Source organism: Balaenoptera ricei, chromosome 15 (assembly GCF_028023285.1).
Source record: "Balaenoptera ricei isolate mBalRic1 chromosome 15, mBalRic1.hap2, whole genome shotgun sequence".
Classification (NCBI taxonomy): Eukaryota; Metazoa; Chordata; class Mammalia; order Artiodactyla; family Balaenopteridae; genus Balaenoptera; species Balaenoptera ricei.
In genome coordinates, this window is record NC_082653.1 from 18,766,958 (window position 1) to 18,785,302 (window position 18,345).

Here is an 18,345-nt window from a genome sequence, read left to right on the forward strand (position 1 = left end):
GAGGACTCTTATTGAGAAATAAAGATATATATTAAACTCTCGCAAATATAAAGAACTCTTGCCAATCAGAAAAAAGGACAATTTTTAAAATAGGCAAATGACTTGAACAGGAGCTTCACAGTGAGGATATCCACATGGCCAATATGCATATGAAAAGATGCTCAGCATCCTTAGTTATCAGGGAAATGTGAATCAAAGAGATGATAATACACATCCACTGGGAATGGCTAAAATTTTCAAGACTGACAGTATCAAGTCAGTTGCAACTCCCATACACTGCTGTCGGATGTAAAAATTGTTACAGCCACTTTGGGAAAAGTTCTGACAATATCCATTAAAACTAAACACGGGCTTCCCTGGTGGCACAGTGGTTAAGAATCCACATGCCAATGCAGGGGACACGGGTTTGAGCCCTGGTCCGGGAAGATCCCACATGCCTCGGAGCAACTAAGTCCGTGCACCACAACTACTGAGCCTGCGCTCTAGAGCCCGCGAGCCACAACTACTGAGCCCGTATGCCTAGAGCCAGTGCTCCACAGCAAGAGAAGCCACCTCAACGAGAAGCCCACACGCCGCAACAAAGAGTAGTCCCCACTCACCGCAACTAGAGAAAGCCCATGCGCAACAACGAAGACCCAGCGCAGCCAAAAATAAATAAATTTATTTAAAAAAAAAAACTAAACATATAACGAACCTCATAACCTAGCAGTTCCACTCCTATGTTATATCCAAGGTAAATGAGTGCATTTATGTGAACATTGAAAGCAACCCAAATATTCCTCAGCAATAGAATGGATAAATAAATGGTGGTGTATTTATACAATAAAATACTACACAGTAATACAGGAGAATGAACCACACACTATGTGATTGCATTTACATGAAACTTAATAATAGGCAGAACTAATCAATGGTGGTAGACGTCTGAATAGTGGTTACTTCTAGTGGGAGCATGAGGGTCTTCCAGGATGTTGGAAATGTTATATAACTTGATCTTGGTGGGACTTAAACTTCAACAACTGTACACTTGAGATCTCTGCATGCTGTATGTATGCCATACCTCACTTAAAGCATGTGTTAGCATGTCTGGCAGTTCCTTGATGATGAAGGCTGTAGCTCATTTATTTCTATAAGACCAGTGCATAAACAGAAGGCACTCAATAAATAATGTGGGAGAAATTTAGGAAGGAAATGAAGTAGGAAGGTAGGAAGGAAGTTGGTTCATTCATCTAGTTCCTTGTGACCCAGCCCCTGTTCCTTTGTTCTCTGTCCACCTGTCATAGTCAGAGCTCTGTTTGGCTGCAAGGTTGGGGTAGTGATTTTACTGCTCAGGAAAGTACATCTAGCTTGGGCCCTTTGCTGTTACCCATCTGTACAGTAGAAGATAAGTCCAGGTATATGGAGAAGAGGGAGACTTTTTAATCACATGATGTAGATTAAGAATAATGCTTTATCTTTCCTTGTGTATTTCCGTCTGTGTCTCTTTTCCTCTTCCCTGTTGTTTAGCATTTAGCCAATATTCAATGATCACCCACTGTTGCCTGGCTTTTTCAAGGTATCTAGCTACATTAGTGAGTAAAACAAATAAAGATCCCTGCCCTCACAAGGCTTATATTGTGGTGGGAGAAGACGGGCAATCCACAGTAAACTGCCTCCTTCTCCTTTTCTTAACTTGTGCAGAAGAATCAAGCAGAAGAAACATACTGACAGGAAAACAAAAGCTTAGTCTGTATCCCACCCCATCCTTCTATTGTATGGTAGGCCCAGTTCACTTGTCTTCTGGTTGAGCAGTGGGAAAAGACTTGTCATTTTGGATTAACTTCACAATGCCATGTGTCCAGGGGGACGTAATAAATATTTGTAGCCTTTGGGAGCATCTGTCAGTGCCTGCTGATTCCCATACTTCTTTTCTGCCATCCGCCCTACTCATCTTTTTTTACCATCACCTTTCTGGGAAAAGCTTCATTTAAGTTCTTAGAAAATATGTTTTCTGTAATGGTATGACTTTGGGACAGTTGAGCCCTAGAATGGGCACTGAGATGCAGCATAAACCATCCTTTTGGAAAGTTCTGATAAGGAACCCAAATAGTTATTTTGAGAGTTAGGGTTGTTGTGATGAGTGTTCTTTTCATATACTGTTCTAAATCTCATATTGTGATAAATACTGGATCTGGAAAGGTTATGTAGTGCATATGAAACGATGGAAATAAAACTGCTCAAATAAAGTCCGAGGAAGAACATTTAACAGGAGAGTTGTGACCCAATGCATCTTTTTTTTTTTTTTTTTTTTTAATGTCCATCAAAGGAAGAAGACAAATAGACTCTGGTTTATTAATACAATAGAATATTATACAGTATTAAAATTGAATGGCTAAAGCAACATGAACAATATGGATGAATATTGGCAATATCATATTTAGTTAAAGAAGATTACATCCACCATGACACCCTTTATATAAAGATAAAACAAAATAAAATTTTAAAGAAATATTTGTAGATCCAGTGCATCCTTTTTTAAGTTTGTTGTTTTTTAAATGCAGATTTTTTTTTTTTTAAGTCAAATACTCTGTAGAAAGAGATTTCATGGAGATTAGGAAATGTTGATGTGTATCTAGGGCAGAAAGGAAGGAATTAATTTGTTTCCAGTTGGGATTTGTAGTCAATGGATGATCAATGAAACAGAAAGCCACTTCCAGGTACAGAGGGGAAAGATGGTACAATTTAGTAAAGAATAATTATACTTTGCATTTGCATAGCGCTTACTGTCCAAAAAATGTTTTCACATGCCATTTTATCCTCCCAGTAACCCAGTGAGATATGTGTTTTTAACTCCTATTTTAATAGACTTGGAACTAAGAGGTGTTAATTGACTAGCCCAAAGTCAATAGCTGGATTGTGTCAGAATTGGGACCCTCTGATTCTAAAGCCCCCAGACTCTTCTATGTTAGGCCTTTCTGAAAATTTATGCAGCAACATGTAAGCAGTTTTGGCAGAGAAGGGAAGTCTTAGGGTCAATTTTAATGATGCTAAAGGCAGATCTGAAATGAAGAATCTGAAGCAAATCAAGAAGCAGAATAACTTCCCTGCTCACTTGGGAGGGGAAGGTGATAGGGTGTTATGCCCAGAGGTTAGAATGTGTGTGATCTTTTGATCACTCTGTGGGCTGATAGGAGAGAGACCTCAGTACTCAAAGGTGAACTTTTGGACAAAGTAGTGCCTATTACAGTATTTCTTCTAGAATTATTTCATGGCTCCTGTGGTGCCGTAATTGTCTCTCTCTTTAACCTCCATCTCCAGGAGCCTCCAGAAGATGACGCAAACATCATTGAGAAGATCCTGGCATCTAAGACTGTCCAGGAGGTTCGTGGCTGATGTTTCTGGCTTGTATATCACTAGCGCAGTTTACACCCTCTGTGGAGAGATGTTTCTGGAGTGGTCATTCTTGGCTGGACTGAGAGCTAGGCAAGAACACTGTTTGGCTAGTTGACACTTATTTTCACCTCCATGAAAGATTTTAAGACATGAAATTCTGAAATATTTGAGTATGGCCCAAACCGATGGTTTTTTTCCTTACGATCCTAGCAAAAGGTATTGATGCTTTAGTTGCCATAGCCCACTGAAAGTCATCGGAGGGCCAGGAAGAGATGGGAAAAGACTCCCAATGAAAACATCTTTTCCTTTCAACGTCTCAGGGCTGTGTAGAGAACCTCTAGAGAAAATTTCTGGCGTGAAGGAGTATGCCAGTGCCAGTGAGGGCATAGTTTCATCTTTACCTCAAGTATTTATGAAAGTAAACTTCCTTACTTTGAGAGTGAACATCACTGGAGTTTGTGGGGGACGGTTGGGAGGACGCCGGAAATGCATGTTCTCACTTCTGCACCAGCTCTCAGAGCCCTGGGCCAGTTTGGCTTTATCAGCTGAATGCTCTCCCAGCCTGGACCTAAGAATGACACCAGGAGGATCATTTTTTTTTTTCTAACCTTATAGCTTACCGTGTGTTCAGCCTTTAGAAAGCCTGCTCCAGACCTGTCAGAAAAAGACCTGGGAAAATGAAAATGTCCTCGAGAAATATGTTCTAAAACCAGGAAGAAGTATTGATTTACCTTTTTCGTTTGGCACATAAGGGTGATCCATGGGGATCTGGGCTGATAACTGCTTGCTTTTGGTTACAGGTTCACCCGGGAGAACCCCCATTCGACTTGGAGCTGTTCTACGTCAAGTATAGGAATTTGTACGTCTATTTAGTGTATCATTTGTATGTGTATTTTAAATGAATAAAACTTTCTTCTTTCATCACACCATTATCTTTTATATTTTCCAAGAATGGCCCCTAAGGCATGACCCACAGATCTTGATTGGCTCAAGTTCACCTTAGGCAGCAGTGCTTTACTTTGGCTGCGTATAGAATCACCTGGAGAGCTTTTTAAAACTATTGAAGTCCTTGCTGCACTCAAGACCCGTTGGCTCATACTCTGGGAGTAGTTCTCAAGGATTGGTGTGTTTTAAAAACTCCCTCTGCAGTTCCCATTTGCACCCAGAGTGGAGAACCATGGTCCTATAGCCTATACTTTTCTCTCCACTTAACGTTTTTCTTTCTTTCTCTGCTGTGTGCCCACTTTCACTAATGTGCATTAACGATGGCCTGCCTATACCTGCCCTCCCTCTGCTCTGAGCCAGTTTCTCTAGAAGCCACAGAGTGGTGACCAGTTGCTTGGAATTGCTGCATTGTTTTGTATTCTGTTTTTGTCCTGAAGGGCAAGGCCCTTCTAAGCCTAGTCTCCAGCAGTTCCACAGCAAGTCACTCCACTGCTGCTGTGTTAGACAGTCACCTGGTTATTGAAACACTTTAAAACTTGATGGTTTGCTGGTTCTGTGCTTGTCTCACAATTTGTGTGTCTTTGGATAGTTCCTACTTACACTGTAAATGGGCCACAATGGAAGAACTCGAAAAGGATCCTCGCATCGCACAGAAGATCAAGCGATTTAGGAATAAACAAGCCCAGATGAAGCACATTTTTACTGAGGTGAAGCAATGTTTACTCATTTGATCACTGCTTTTCTTGCGGTATTAAATACCGGGTTTAAGTTTCTTAAAGTTGAAGTCCTGTGTAGATCTATTGCTCAGGTGTCTGCTGATTTGTGACAAGATTTGTCCAGATTTAAGCCAAAGAAAACAAATTATCCAGCAAGGAATAAGGATCAAACCTTATAAACTGATAACTCATAAGAACGTGCATCTAGGTCACGTCCTAGGGCAGAATGTACACACAGAAGGAATGTGCACACAGTTCTTTCATTTCCTCCTCCCCCCTCCCCAAAAGGGCAATTCCAAGAAGACTTAAAGTTTGGGTGTAAAAAATAAAAACAAAGCTAAACTGTTAGAAAATAAGTAAATAAATATATAAACTTGGGAATTTCTAAGTATGGTACCTACAGCAAGAGGAAGGATTGATGGATTTGGATGTCAAAACATCTGTAGTGCCTGTAAGTTAGAAAATACCACAAATAAATCTTTAAGTACATAATGTACATAGACGTATTCACTAATTACGTACATGCACACATACATACAAGGCATACATTCTTCTTACCCAGTATGGAAACCTTATTTATATTTGCATATACACATGCATGATACACATACATATACACATGACAAATAGCTTTAATGACAAGAAATGCTCTTATAGTTCAAAAAGAAAAGTACAAAATCCCAAATAGAAAAAATGGACAAATTAATGGGGAATTCAGAAAAGAGGGGAAAATTACTTACCAACCATACAAAAATGTAGTCAATTTCACTAGCAGTCAAAGAAATGCAAATTAAAATGGGAATCTTCTAGTTTTTACTTATCAAATATTTGAAGGTTTTAAACATAAGTATTTTCCACTGCTGGTGAAGGTGTAGGGAAGAGACACTGTCGTCGTCACTGGTTAGGAGCGTAACTTAGGATGACCTGTCAGGACAGCAGGATGACAACAGACATCCACATGTCTCAATATTTGCCTATACTTTGTCCCAGCAGTTCTGTTTCCACCATTTATTTTAAGGAAACTATCAAGTCTTTGTGCAAAGACTTAGCTATGATAAACAGTTGTTTGTATTGGTGAAAAATTGAAAACAAACAAAATGTTAGATAATAGACACTTGTTAAATTATGATACATCCCACAGAATGCAATACCGTGCAGCTAGTAGAAATGATATTGGAGGACAATTATTAACGTCATAGGAAGAGGCTTAGTGATGTTAACTATTGTTAGTTGAAAATGTCAAGCTCTTATATGAGACAGTTCCATTTTGGGGGGTACAAGAGAGAAGAATCACCATAATAATGCATAGAAAATGTCTGAGTGTACGTGAAAATGATGGCATAATTTTCTCCATTTGATGGGATTGTGGTGATTTCTATTTTCTTTAACATGTAATTTTTCAATTTTACACAGATAACTTATGAAGAAAAAAGCAATAAAAATTATTTTTTAAATGTAGTCACAAATACTAGATAGACCTTAAGAGTGCACTGAGATGCCATCAAATTTTAGCAGATTGCTGCACGTTCTTACCAATTCATTGTTCATGTTGTACTCCTTTCCCACAAATGACAAAAAACTAGTTTAGGATAATGTCAATAAGTGTTCTTTTTGTCCCAATATGGAGTCCTTTTTCTTTAGCCTTAACGTTTGGCCCCAGGCCTCTCCAGGATTGTTGTAAAACCTGTGAGAACTGTTTTTTATGGCATTGTTCCTCTGTAGAGAATCGGAAGGGAAGGACTAGAATTGGAAAAACCATCCTGAAGCCCTGTTGGATACTCTCCCTCGGTTCCTGGAACTTCCTATTCACGCCTCTATTTTAGCAAGCATTTGCAGTGCAGTGACTTGTTTACGTGTCTGTGTCTTCCATTTTGAGCCCTGCGAGACAGACAGGGCCACGTCTTCCTCATGTTTCTATCTGTGGTACTAGGCGCAGAGTCAGTGCTCAGTCACCACTTGTTTGTGCCCAGGTATGGGAGGAGGGTTTTCTATGCCACTCCTGCTCCAGACCCTTCAGCACTTCCTGTTTTCTTGGAATAAAGTCCAAACTACTTAATGTAGCCTGCAAAGCCCCATGAATCTGGTTTCTGATTTATTCCCAAGGGAGTGATTTTTTCCCTTGGTTGGGAATAGAAAACTGTGTTAGGATGTGTAGAAATACTGTAATGGGAATTCATACCCTTGGGGAAGAAAATACTGTAATGAGAATTCATACCCTTGGGGAAGGAAAGGCTTTTGAGAAGATTGGAGGCCATCATGAAAGGAATGAGGAGTGAGAGTGGGGAGTAGTTGCTGTTAACGCTGTCTTCAGTCTTGACCTAGTCAACATTTTTGTTAATAACTTGCATAAATGGTATTCTTATGAAGTAAATAATAACCTAGTTTTGAATAGAGCTTCTTCATACCCATTATTTCCAGCCGCTTTATGAGGTAGCCGAGGGCACATGTGAAGGAGAGTGGGGCTGGAAAGGCTGTGAGTTCCCACGCCCCACGGGGCTGGAGGCCTATGAGACCCTGACTCCTCAACACCAGACCCAGTGCTGGGAGAATACATGACAGAATCAAAGTTCAGATTTACCTGGACAGGAGAGGATGAATGAAGTAATGAAAATGTCAATAAGTAAATGTAATGTCACACATCGGTATTTTAAAGATCTTTACAACTTTGGAGTGGGGAGAATGACCAGATAGCAGTTTGCCTTGGGCCAATTGCAGTAGCTCCTTCAGACTCAGTATCCTCTGTTTTTGTAAATCAGAACTCCTAATACTATCACCCTCACAGACTACCTGGGAGGATTAAATGGCACAGTGTTGATAGAAGTGCTAAGCATGGTGCCTGACCCATAGTCACTATTCCACAAAGGTTAGCTCTCTGCATCACCACGGGATCTAGAAACGTGGCATCTGAAGAACATTGAACACCTGGGGTTAGGGAGGTGTTCCGATATGGAGGAATCAACTTGGTTACTGCTGCTGTAGAGGAAGCAGTTCACACCAATGAGTCAGTTACAGGAGGAAAATTAGGCTGTAATTTAATAGTAATAATGATAAAGATCATGACGCTACTACTGAACAGGCAGAGGTAAAGCTGTCTTGGCAGTGGGTCAGGTCTCAGAGGGCAATAAATTCCTGAACACGGATAATTGAATCCGAGGGTGGATTTGCCAGGGATGCTGTAAAAAAAAAGTGTTCCTGCGTTGATTGGAAGATGAAACTAGACAGCTCCTAAAGTGCCTTCTAGCTTAAGGGGTAATAAGAACATTCCTGCACTTCAGGAGGAGGGCTTCTGGGCAAGAAAGACCCGGGTAAACGTTCTGATTCACGTGGCTTTGCAGCCTCGGTCACGGTACTTATTTAACCTCTCTGAGTCAGTTTTCTCATCTGTAAAGATAATTACGACACCTGCTACTCCATAAAGTAGCTTACAGGCTAAACACTGGACACACATTAAATATTTCTAAATCTTGCTTATTATTTTGTAAGTACACTTTTTCTTTTGAAGCGTAGTGTGTTTAACAGTAAGCAGTCCTAAGGGTACAGCTCAGTGAATTTTTGCAAAATAAACACTCCTGTGTAACCAGCACCTAGGTCAGGAAATAAAACATTATCAGTACCCCTGAAGCTCCCCCCATGCCTCCTTCCAATATTAACCGTTATTGGTATTAAGAAGAAAAACAGACTGTAATTCTGGGTTTCCGAGGGATATCTCTGGAAATCCTCCTTGTGCTGATTTTTGCTCAGTACTGTAATGACCAACAGGAAAGCGTCACCCCGGCCGTGGGGCAACCTGTAAGGTGTGGTCATTTCTTTAAATTCAGTCCTGAAGAGGAGGATTTGGGGACAGTGAAGAAATGTCAGTGATGTGACTTTTATTTTCAAGCGAACCTTTTCATTCTGTGTTTCCCGCCCAATAGGGCCCAGAGGAGGGGGTCACTTCAAACACTGGATGCTGGGTTGGAGGGATGGGGGGACACTTCTTAGCTCTTCTTCTTTGTTTGCCTTAGCCTGACGAAGACTTGTTCAACCCAGACTACGTGGAGGTTGATCGCATCTTGGAGGTGGCCCACACCAAGGATGCAGAAACCGGAGAGGTGGGTATTTTGCTGTTTTGACTCTTCCGAAGTGTCTTTGCCGCTTGCCGAAGATATTTTGCACGTTTCGTTAACGTGTGGTCCTTGTTTTCATGGCATTCGCGTGCTGTATTGTAGGGGGGTTTTCATAGGTCTGTCAGTGTAGGACTGATTCCTGTAATGCAGTAGAAAGAACGTAAGCGTCTCTCCCATTTCCCACTAGGAAGTGACGCATTACCTGGTGAAGTGGTGCTCACTGCCTTACGAAGAAAGTACGTGGGAGCTGGAGGAGGATGTGGATCCTGCGAAAGTTAAAGAATTCGAATCTCTGCAAGTTCTTCCTGAAGTTAAGCATGTGGTAATGTACCCACGTCACTGTTTGGCGCCTCTCGTAACATGTGATTTTAGGAACTTGGCAATCCTGGGGCTCCCCTGGGCTGTGCTCCTGAGTGGTTTCTGTGGTCTTATCATCGGTCACTCCCACTGCAACTGCAGTTTGGGGTGTGTTTCTCCCCACATCACGCTTTGCTAGCACTCAGGTCAGCTTTACGTCCGGGCTCTACTTTGATGTATGTGACGTTTCAGAAGCTTGGCTATGAGCTTTGATTTCTTGGTGTATGGCTGTCAGATGGAGTCAGTAAGATAGAAGGTAAGAAATGCCTGGCTTGGGAAAGAAGCTCAGTAAGTTGTTAGTATCTTTCTTGTTCCTGTTTCTTATCCCTTGCTCCATCGGTGATCTCTTTTCTTCAGTTTTATACTTTGCCTTTACTCAAGTGGAATATTCTTACAGGGAAGAACTGTCCTTTCTCTATAGATAATCGCTGGGACTTTGCAGATAAAACATAGGTTTTCAGTACGTTTTTGTTGAATTGGTTTGTTTTTCTGATTCTGGATTATTACCACCAAGCTGCAAAAATGTCAAAGGAGGCAGAATTGGGATAGAGCCCAGTTAAGACTTGGGAAAAGAATCAGAGCTGTGAAAGAATATAACTATAGACTGGAATGATCATTTTCTATTTTTTTTTAAATCACTATTTTTATATGAAAAACTCTTATCCAGTTCCTTATTCTTGTTTTTATATATATCACTGGGAAAGTTGGGACTCAGAAGGCAAGACTTTGACACTGAACTTAGATCCCTGTCGGAGACCATCCAGAAGCAGTTTTGCTTTTGTTTCTTGGCTCTGAAGGGTATGGAGGTATCTTGAGATGCGGAACTGTGATTAGAAACCTGTGTATTTTACAGTGTTTGTCTACATGATTGATTAATGAATTTTTCTCTCAATCCTCTCCTATAACAGTTGTCCATTGAAAATTCAATTTGTTAGTCATTTACTAAGCACCTGCTGTAGTTTGATTCTTGTGTGGGACAGAGTAAGAAAGAAGGTGCAGGCCCTGCCCCAGGAGATCACAGGCTGACGGAAGAGGCATGTGTGTGTAGGACAAACATGGCACCAGGCTAATTGGGGCATGTGGCCCAAAGCAGAAGCAAACCAGTGGGGGAGCAGAGAATAGAGAGAATTTCATTCTGAAGCTAATTCTAAGTTATCATCTAGAAGTAATCAAGATTCTTACTCTCTCAGCCTGAATCCCACTTATTCCTTCAGACTGACTAGGTGCACTTGGCAAGAATATGAATGCAAGTGTTTTCAGTCCATTTCCCTTTTCCTTTCCTTCTTTGCTGTTGTGATGCTCCTGTCCTCCTCATCTCTCAATGAACTGTGAGATCATTTCACACCTGTCTCTTTTGGTTTCTAATTTATTTGTTCTCTCATTTAAAAGGTATGTTTTGAAATTTTTCTCACCCTAAACTGGAATGATAGCTCAAAATATAATGAAAGTTGTCTTTTTATGTTTTAAGAGAAGGGCTGGCTCCAAATGATACTTTAACTGAATAATTTTTTTTTTAAAGGGCTCTTATCCTGGGCTTTGAAGTTTAGAGATAACCCTACCAGTCTTGATGAATAGGACATTCCATCAGTAAAAGCTTTTTGGTAAAAAATTGGTCACATGTAGGTCAGATATGGAATTTTGGGAGAGCAAGAAATGAGTGTCAGTAACGATTGTGCAAAGAGGGTAGCAGTCATTTAATAGTCAAGACCCACCTTGGAGACTCCCAAGAATCAGTTCTCTTTTGAATTTAATAGTAGCCACTAAAGGTTGTGGAGCCTTGGGGTAAGTTACTTGCTGTAGTCTGTACCACTTAGGAGCCAACCAGACTAGGCATCGGGAATTTCTAGCTGATTTCAAGCCTTATCCTTAGATGGCTGAAATTTCTGGTCATGTTAATGGTGATGTAAAAGTAAAACCTTTAGCACTGGAGAAAGAGGGAAAACCCAGAGGAGTGACGGGATTAGAGCGTGATGCCGCTACATCAGGAGCGCTACCAAGGCAGCAAAGTGGAAATCTGCAGCGCTAGGAGTGAGCCGCTTCAGTCACTAGAGATGAGGAGCATTCCAGGAAGTCTCCCCATAGTATCTAGTAGAGTAGAGTGCCATTAAAATGAGTTACATGGACTTCGGGGATCCAGGCGGAATGATTCCTATAGGTTGAGAAGAATGTAATTTCTTTAAGGGAACAGAGCAAGAGAGTTTCTATAGGAATATCTTTGCTTAAGAGCTTTCTCTTTAAAATTAATTTTTTGACATAGTAAATTATTTTCCCCTTTATTTCTAAAAACACCTGTGCCTATGTGCTGATAGTAATATTCAACAGAGTTCTATTTCAAGGGGCTTAGCCTAACTACAGCTATAGTAATTTTGTAGGTAAGTTGTGGTATGTAAGTTTCTGAAAGACCACACTTTCAGTGGTCTGAACAGATTGGACAGATTACACTTATCTCCAAATATCAGTGATAAGAAATGGTTGGGGATATTTTATTAAATTTCACCTGTGAAAGGCTTCGTTTTAGTTAATAGCATATTTCAGGAGTAAACTTTATTGTAATACTCCAAAGTAGAACTACCAAAGACTACAATTGCTGTTAGAAAAGACACAATCTCAAAATTCTCTTTTATATAACTATAGGCATAGCTAAAAATTTTTATTTTATTTTATTTATTTATTTATTTTTAATTTATTTATGTTTTTTTGGCTGTGTTGGGTCTTCGTTTCTGTGCGAGGGCTTTCTCCAGCTGCGGTGAGTGGGGACCCCTCTTCATCGCGGTGCGCGGGCCTCTCACTGTCGCGGCCTCTCCCATTGCGGAGCACAGGCTCCAGACGCGCAGGCTCAGTAGTTGTGGCTCACGGGCTTAGTTGCTCCGCGGCATGTGGGATCTTCCCAGACCAGGGCTCGAACCCGTGTCCTCTGCATTGGCAGGTGGATTCTTAACCACTGCGCCACCAGGGAAGCCCAAAATTTTTATTTTTAAGACCTTGAAGTGTCAACCTAGGGGCTCAATTTGTCTAGAAGCAAAATAATCAAGTCTATGTCCAAATAATATAAATAAACAAAATTTTTAGATGGGAAGACTTAATACCTAAAAATTAAAATTAAAATTTCCCCCAGATTAATCAAAATTCCAATAGAATTTTAAGGGAACTTGAAATTGATTCTACAGTTATACAGAATACTAAATAAGACAGAATAGCCAAGACATTTTTGAAAAATAATTCCCCATCAGATATAAAGCTGTAGTAATTCAAAAGTGTGGTTTTATTGCAATAAGAGACAGTGCAGTAGGACAGAATGAAAGCTCTAGATAAAGCTCCCTGGATATATTAGAACTTATATGATAAAAATGGCATTTCATATCAATAAAGATCAATTACATTTAGAAATTGGTGTTTCATATGGGAAAATAAAGTAATAAGATTGCTATTATGTTCATGGTGAATTTAAGGAATTTACAATTTTGATTATATAGGCTTTTGGCTTTACTCTAGAAACTAATCAACAAAATATTTGACCCACTGTACTTCCTGAGCTGATTCCACAAGGACAAATAAAAAAAAAAAAAAAATTCTGTCTATAGAAGACTAAAAAACCTGACTAATACTGGCTTGTAGGGAAATTAAAATGTAAGTGGGAGTGATTTCTAAGAGTCTCAGTAAAGCAATATAATACTTATCAAGATTTTAGGTGGGTCTGTTTCTCTTCTTCATTAATTGCTTGCAAATTTTATAGAGGTGTTCTTAGTTTAATCTGCTGAAATCTAGAAAATACAGGGCTGGCTCATTAGTCAGAAGCTAGTAGCTGCAGTTTGCAGCCAGCTGTAGGACAGACAGCATTTGAGATTTACCACCTGCCCCATCCTTGCCTGGTGTCCCTCTGCACATTTTGCCCCTGAAGCGTCATTCTCTGTGTCTTGTGCTCTCTGCTCTCCTTCCCTAGGAGCGACCTGCCTCCGACGCCTGGCAGAAACTTGAGAAGTCTCGGGAGTACAAGAACAGCAACCAGCTCCGGGAGTACCAGCTGGAGGGGATGAACTGGCTTCTTTTTAACTGGTATAACAGGTGCGGAACCAGAGCCGGTCCTGTCTTCAGGGATGATGTTTCTACCGGATGTTTGTGCCTGGAAGGAGACTGTGGGCTTAGCCCGCGTGGAGTAGCAATAGCAGAGTGGCAAGGGCGTGCATCGGAGCCACTGGTTTCGTGTGGTGATCTTTGCACATCAGGCATACCAGGACTTTATTTTTTATGTCAGTTTGGTTTGGTTTGGTTTGGTTTCTCCAACCAAGAGGAATGAATGATCTTTAGGCATCACTGACTTTGTGCTTTTTTATCTTTGCCAGTCTAACCAAAAGGTTGGGCTCAACCTAGATGAAACAAAACCCAAAAGATCCTTTAAAACTGTTTTTTATCTCCCAGTCTTTAGCCAAAGTTGGCTCTAAAGGAGAATGGGTCTGGATTCTAGCCCCAACTCTGCTACTTGTTTGTGAGCCATGGGTGGCCTAGACTTGTTATACTCAGTTTTCAACTCTGTGCTTTAGTTCCCATCAGAATCTAAATGAAACAGATGAAATTTGAGAAAGATGGGTTGAGATTTTCTTAACATTCTAGAGTGTACCCCCGGGGTTGATTTTTAAAGACAGTATGTAGTGGAGCACACACCAAGCTGGGACTCTGGAGACCTGTGTTCTAGCCTTGTCTCTGCCACCTGTTCACAGTGTGAGTCAGGGCACAGCTCACTCAGACACTCCAGGTCTGGGGTTGCCCACCTGTACAGTCAGGAGCGAGACCGGACAGGGGCCACACTCTTCAGGGGTCGCACTCTTCCGGGGTCACAGCTGTGTGCAGTCCGTGATTCTGGGTCACCACAAGAGACCAGCGTTTTTACTCTTGATACGGAACTTAGTATGTGGGTTAAAAGTTTGTCCTTTGATAACGCAAGTAATAGACAATGAGAATCATGCAACTTATGTTTCTGTTTTTGCCTTGGCTTCCATGAAGTTTGTCAGGTAGAGAAACTGGCTTAGATTTGAGGCATTTTTTTTTCTCTCCTTGTTTCAGTATTATTTTAATTTTTGGTATTTTTAGTTTATTTATTTATTTATTTATTTATTTTTTAAAATTTATTTATTTATTTTTGGCTGTGTTGGGTCTTCGTTTCTGTGCGAGGGCTTTCTCTAATTGCGGCAAGTGGGGGCCACTCTTCATCACGGTGCACGGGCCTCTCACTATCGCGGCCTCTCTTGTTGCGGAGCACAGGCTCCAGACGCACAGGCTCAGTAGTTGTGGCTCACGGGCCCAGTTGCTCCGCGGCATGTGGGATCTTCCCAGACCAGGGCTCGAACCCGCATCCCCTGCATTAGCAGGCAGATTCTCAACCACTGCGCCACCAGGGAAGCCCTTAGTTTATATTTAAATGGACCTATTTCATGTAATTTCTCACAAGTTGCAATAGTTCCTTTTTGGAAGTAGGCAGGGTGTGAACAATGATAATAGAAACTTGCTTCCGTTGCATCTCTGGAAAATGCTGATAAAACCTTCACTGATGACCTTACAGGTCAAGGTGTGCTTCTGAAGTATCTTCTTATTTATAACCAACCTCTGCCTCTTTCCTATATTGATGATGAAGTATCTGTGTTTCTTACTCTGCAGAAAAAACTGCATTTTGGCTGATGAGATGGGCCTAGGGAAAACGATCCAGTCCATCACATTCCTTTCAGAAATATTCCTCAGGGGAATCCACGGCCCTTTCCTCATCATTGCCCCACTGTCCACCATCACCAACTGGGAGCGGGAGTTCCGGACGTGGACAGAGATGAACGCCATCGTGTACCACGGCAGCCAGATCAGCAGGCAGATGATCCAGCAGTATGAGATGGTGCACCGAGATGCCCAGGTGAGCCCTCCGCCAGTCACAAAGACCCGGGGACAGCTTTCTGACGTCCCGGTTCAAAACAGCCTTTCTGTCCCTTGTCTTCCAGAGTTTCATGCCCTGCCTCGGGTTACTGCTGGCTTACTCTGTAGAGTCACATGTTTATTGAGGCAGACTTCTTACTCCTTTCTGGTAATTCAATTTGTGATAAAAGACAAAATTGGAGGGCATGCTTTCCACTCTGACATATACCAGAGGCTCTTTAGGACACGGAAAGCTTGGCTTCTTGGTTGGCTTACGAAGTTGCTTTTACATGCAGAAGATTTTATCTGAGTTGTTACGTGCTCAGTGAAGAAAGTGAGCGGAGGAATTCGTGTACAAAGGAAGGATTCTCAGCCAGGGAGTTTGGAGAGAGAGAGAAGGTTAACAGATTTGACATGGAAGGATAAAGAGAAAACAAATGGTTAAAAGCACAACAGAATTTTTTAAGACATTTTTGTTAAGTATAATCACTTTGCTGAGTATCCTTGTATGTTTGTCCGGAGCACTGATTTTTATAAATAAGGTGAAAATTAAATGAACTCAGAGGAAAGGCAGTGCTCACCCCAGAGATTTCACAGACGGCAGGAGGAGACACTTAGAAGAAATTTAAGACGTGCTCTAACGTGATGAAGCTGTGCTTTTTAAAGCGATGGCAGCACTAAGACAGGCTGAAAGACAAAGGTGTGTCCTGCCTGGTAGCACTTGTCCTGGGTGAATCAGGATCATGATGTCGAATCTGTTCTAGAACCCAAGTTACAAGGTGAAATTAATTTTACCTGAAAAGTAGCAATGAGAGTTTCCTTGGGCGTTCAAGCTATGCATGGTTTAGACCAGCTTCTGGCTGGGAATGTGTGAATCAGCACCCATCCGCTTTCCTTATCATGACAAGTAAATAAATAAAAAGCTTCCTTTCTCGGCCTTCCATATTGCTCCTCTGTCTCACTTTTGTGAGGGTACATGCTCTCTTGCTTTTGTTTCATTGATGTAATGGGGTCTCTCTCTTGTCTAAATAGCTGGTTCATTCTCGAAGTCTCTCAACTGAGGAAGAAGTGCTTATTGGCTCTCACCTCGGTCCTAGCATTTATAGTGTTGCCTCCTCTAACCCAGCCGGTAACCCAGTAGCTGGATTCTCTGGCCCTGCGTAAAGCTTTGTCTTTGGTTGTGTCATCCTCAGGGAAACCCGCTGTCAGGAGTCTTCAAGTTCCACGTCGTCATTACAACGTTTGAGATGATCCTGGCAGACTGCCCAGAGCTGAAGAAGATTCACTGGAGCTGTGTGATCATTGATGAAGCCCACAGATTGAAGAATAGGAACTGCAAACTTCTGGAGGGCCTGAAGCTCATGGCCCTGGTGAGAGTTAGCAAGCTCTTTGCATAAACACAGGCCCCTTCTGTTCACAGTAGAGGAAGCATTCTTTAGCCATCTGCATGCAGCTTACTTGTGCACAGTCTGCTCACCCTAGATTTTCTTTTTGCCCACTATAGCTCTGATGGTGCAGGAAGCAAATTTTTTTTGTTATGAACTGGGTCAACAGTTTGGCCTTTGCCACAGACTGATTCCCAGAGGGACCCAGGGAAATCTTAAATACCATGAAATTTGTGACCTGGAATGTAAGCTTGTTTCCAGGTCCCTGAATGATCTGGTACCAAAGGTGATGGCCTTCAACATTACTGCCTTGGCACAGTGCCCAGTCTGTGGCAGGCAGGCACTCCATAATATCGAATGAATGAATGGATGAATGAAGGGGTGCTTTAACTAACGTGAAATTGCTCCTGGGCTCAGGGATGTGAAAGGAAGTTTGATCTGTTTATTGACGTTGTCACACTTATTCTGTAGAGTCACATGTTTTATAACCAACCTCTGCCTCTTTCCTATATTGATGATGAAGTATCATCATCTGGCAAAACAGAATTGCCACCAATAAAGCCCAGAATGCCCTAACATCATTTTCCCACCAAAACCTGCTGTTTTGGTGGCTCAGACCCTGTTCACCCCGTGCTGTGAATCCATGCAGGAGCACAAGGTGCTGCTCACAGGGACGCCCTTACAGAACTCGGTGGAGGAGCTCTTCAGTCTGCTCAACTTCCTGGAGCCGTCACAGTTTCCTTCAGAGACTGCTTTCTTGGAGGAGTTTGGAGATCTGAAAACAGAGGAGCAGGTAAATAGGAGCCTGAAGGATTTGAGGAGACAATGTGGTGATGACCTTCACCATCAAGGGAAAAACAAGTCACCGTGGGGACAGGAGTTAGCAAGTTCTCACATCCCTCGTAAAATGAGCATTGCCTCCTTTATTTAATTTGTTTATGTTGAAGAGGATAAACTGATTATTAGCAGTTCTTACTACTCCAAAGGATAAATGAATCGACATCCAAAATGCCTTATATCCGGCCTCTTGCCTTCACTGATCTCATATGTAAGCTCAGTGATTTTGTTCATAGCTCTGGCCTCAGGGGCTTGCTTCCCTCCTCCTCTGCCTTCTTCATCCTTCATCCCTCCTCCTTCATCACCTGCAACATGTTTCCAGGCTCATTTTCTTGATTGCAACAAAATACACAGGTAGTGAGGAAAAGAAGGCAGGTGTGTATACTAGAGTAGTGGTCAAGTCCAGTTTTGTCCAAATCAACTAAATGTCCTGTTTTCAAAGATCTGGTCCTGAGTCTAGCTTATTAGACTCAAAGCTGTTTCAAAACAAACCAGTCTATCTACTATGGGTAGAAATCTCAACTGGACATTGCAGAAGTAAGGCAGACAAGTTTAAATGCCCTAAGAGGAACAGTTAATAGTGCTGAGGACTTTAAAGGCGAGAAAGGTCACATCTGTTTGGAAATTAGGAACGACTTCATGGAGAAAGTATAATTTGAGAATAGACTTTTAAGGGTGGGTAAGTTTTCAGTAGGCAGAGAGAGAGAGATGATGACTGCTTTGCATAGGAAAAAA

At 41.6% G+C, this 18,345-nt stretch overlaps 1 protein-coding gene across 3 annotated transcripts in view; it reads left to right on the forward strand.

Annotated features, from left to right (window-relative positions):
• Window positions 1–18,345, forward strand: part of CHD6 (chromodomain helicase DNA binding protein 6) — a 208,893-nt gene that overhangs the window by 107,444 nt on the left and 83,104 nt on the right. For all 3 annotated transcript variants that reach the window (XM_059898585.1, XM_059898587.1, XM_059898586.1), the window contains exons 6-14: window positions 3,298–3,360; window positions 4,173–4,231; window positions 4,907–5,024; window positions 9,038–9,124; window positions 9,327–9,461; window positions 13,437–13,558; window positions 15,146–15,389; window positions 16,582–16,758; window positions 17,423–17,566. In XM_059898585.1, the coding sequence (XP_059754568.1) occupies window positions 3,298–3,360; window positions 4,173–4,231; window positions 4,907–5,024; window positions 9,038–9,124; window positions 9,327–9,461; window positions 13,437–13,558; window positions 15,146–15,389; window positions 16,582–16,758; window positions 17,423–17,566 (1,149 nt within the window). The remainder of the gene's footprint in view (window positions 1–3,297; window positions 3,361–4,172; window positions 4,232–4,906; window positions 5,025–9,037; window positions 9,125–9,326; window positions 9,462–13,436; window positions 13,559–15,145; window positions 15,390–16,581; window positions 16,759–17,422; window positions 17,567–18,345) is intronic.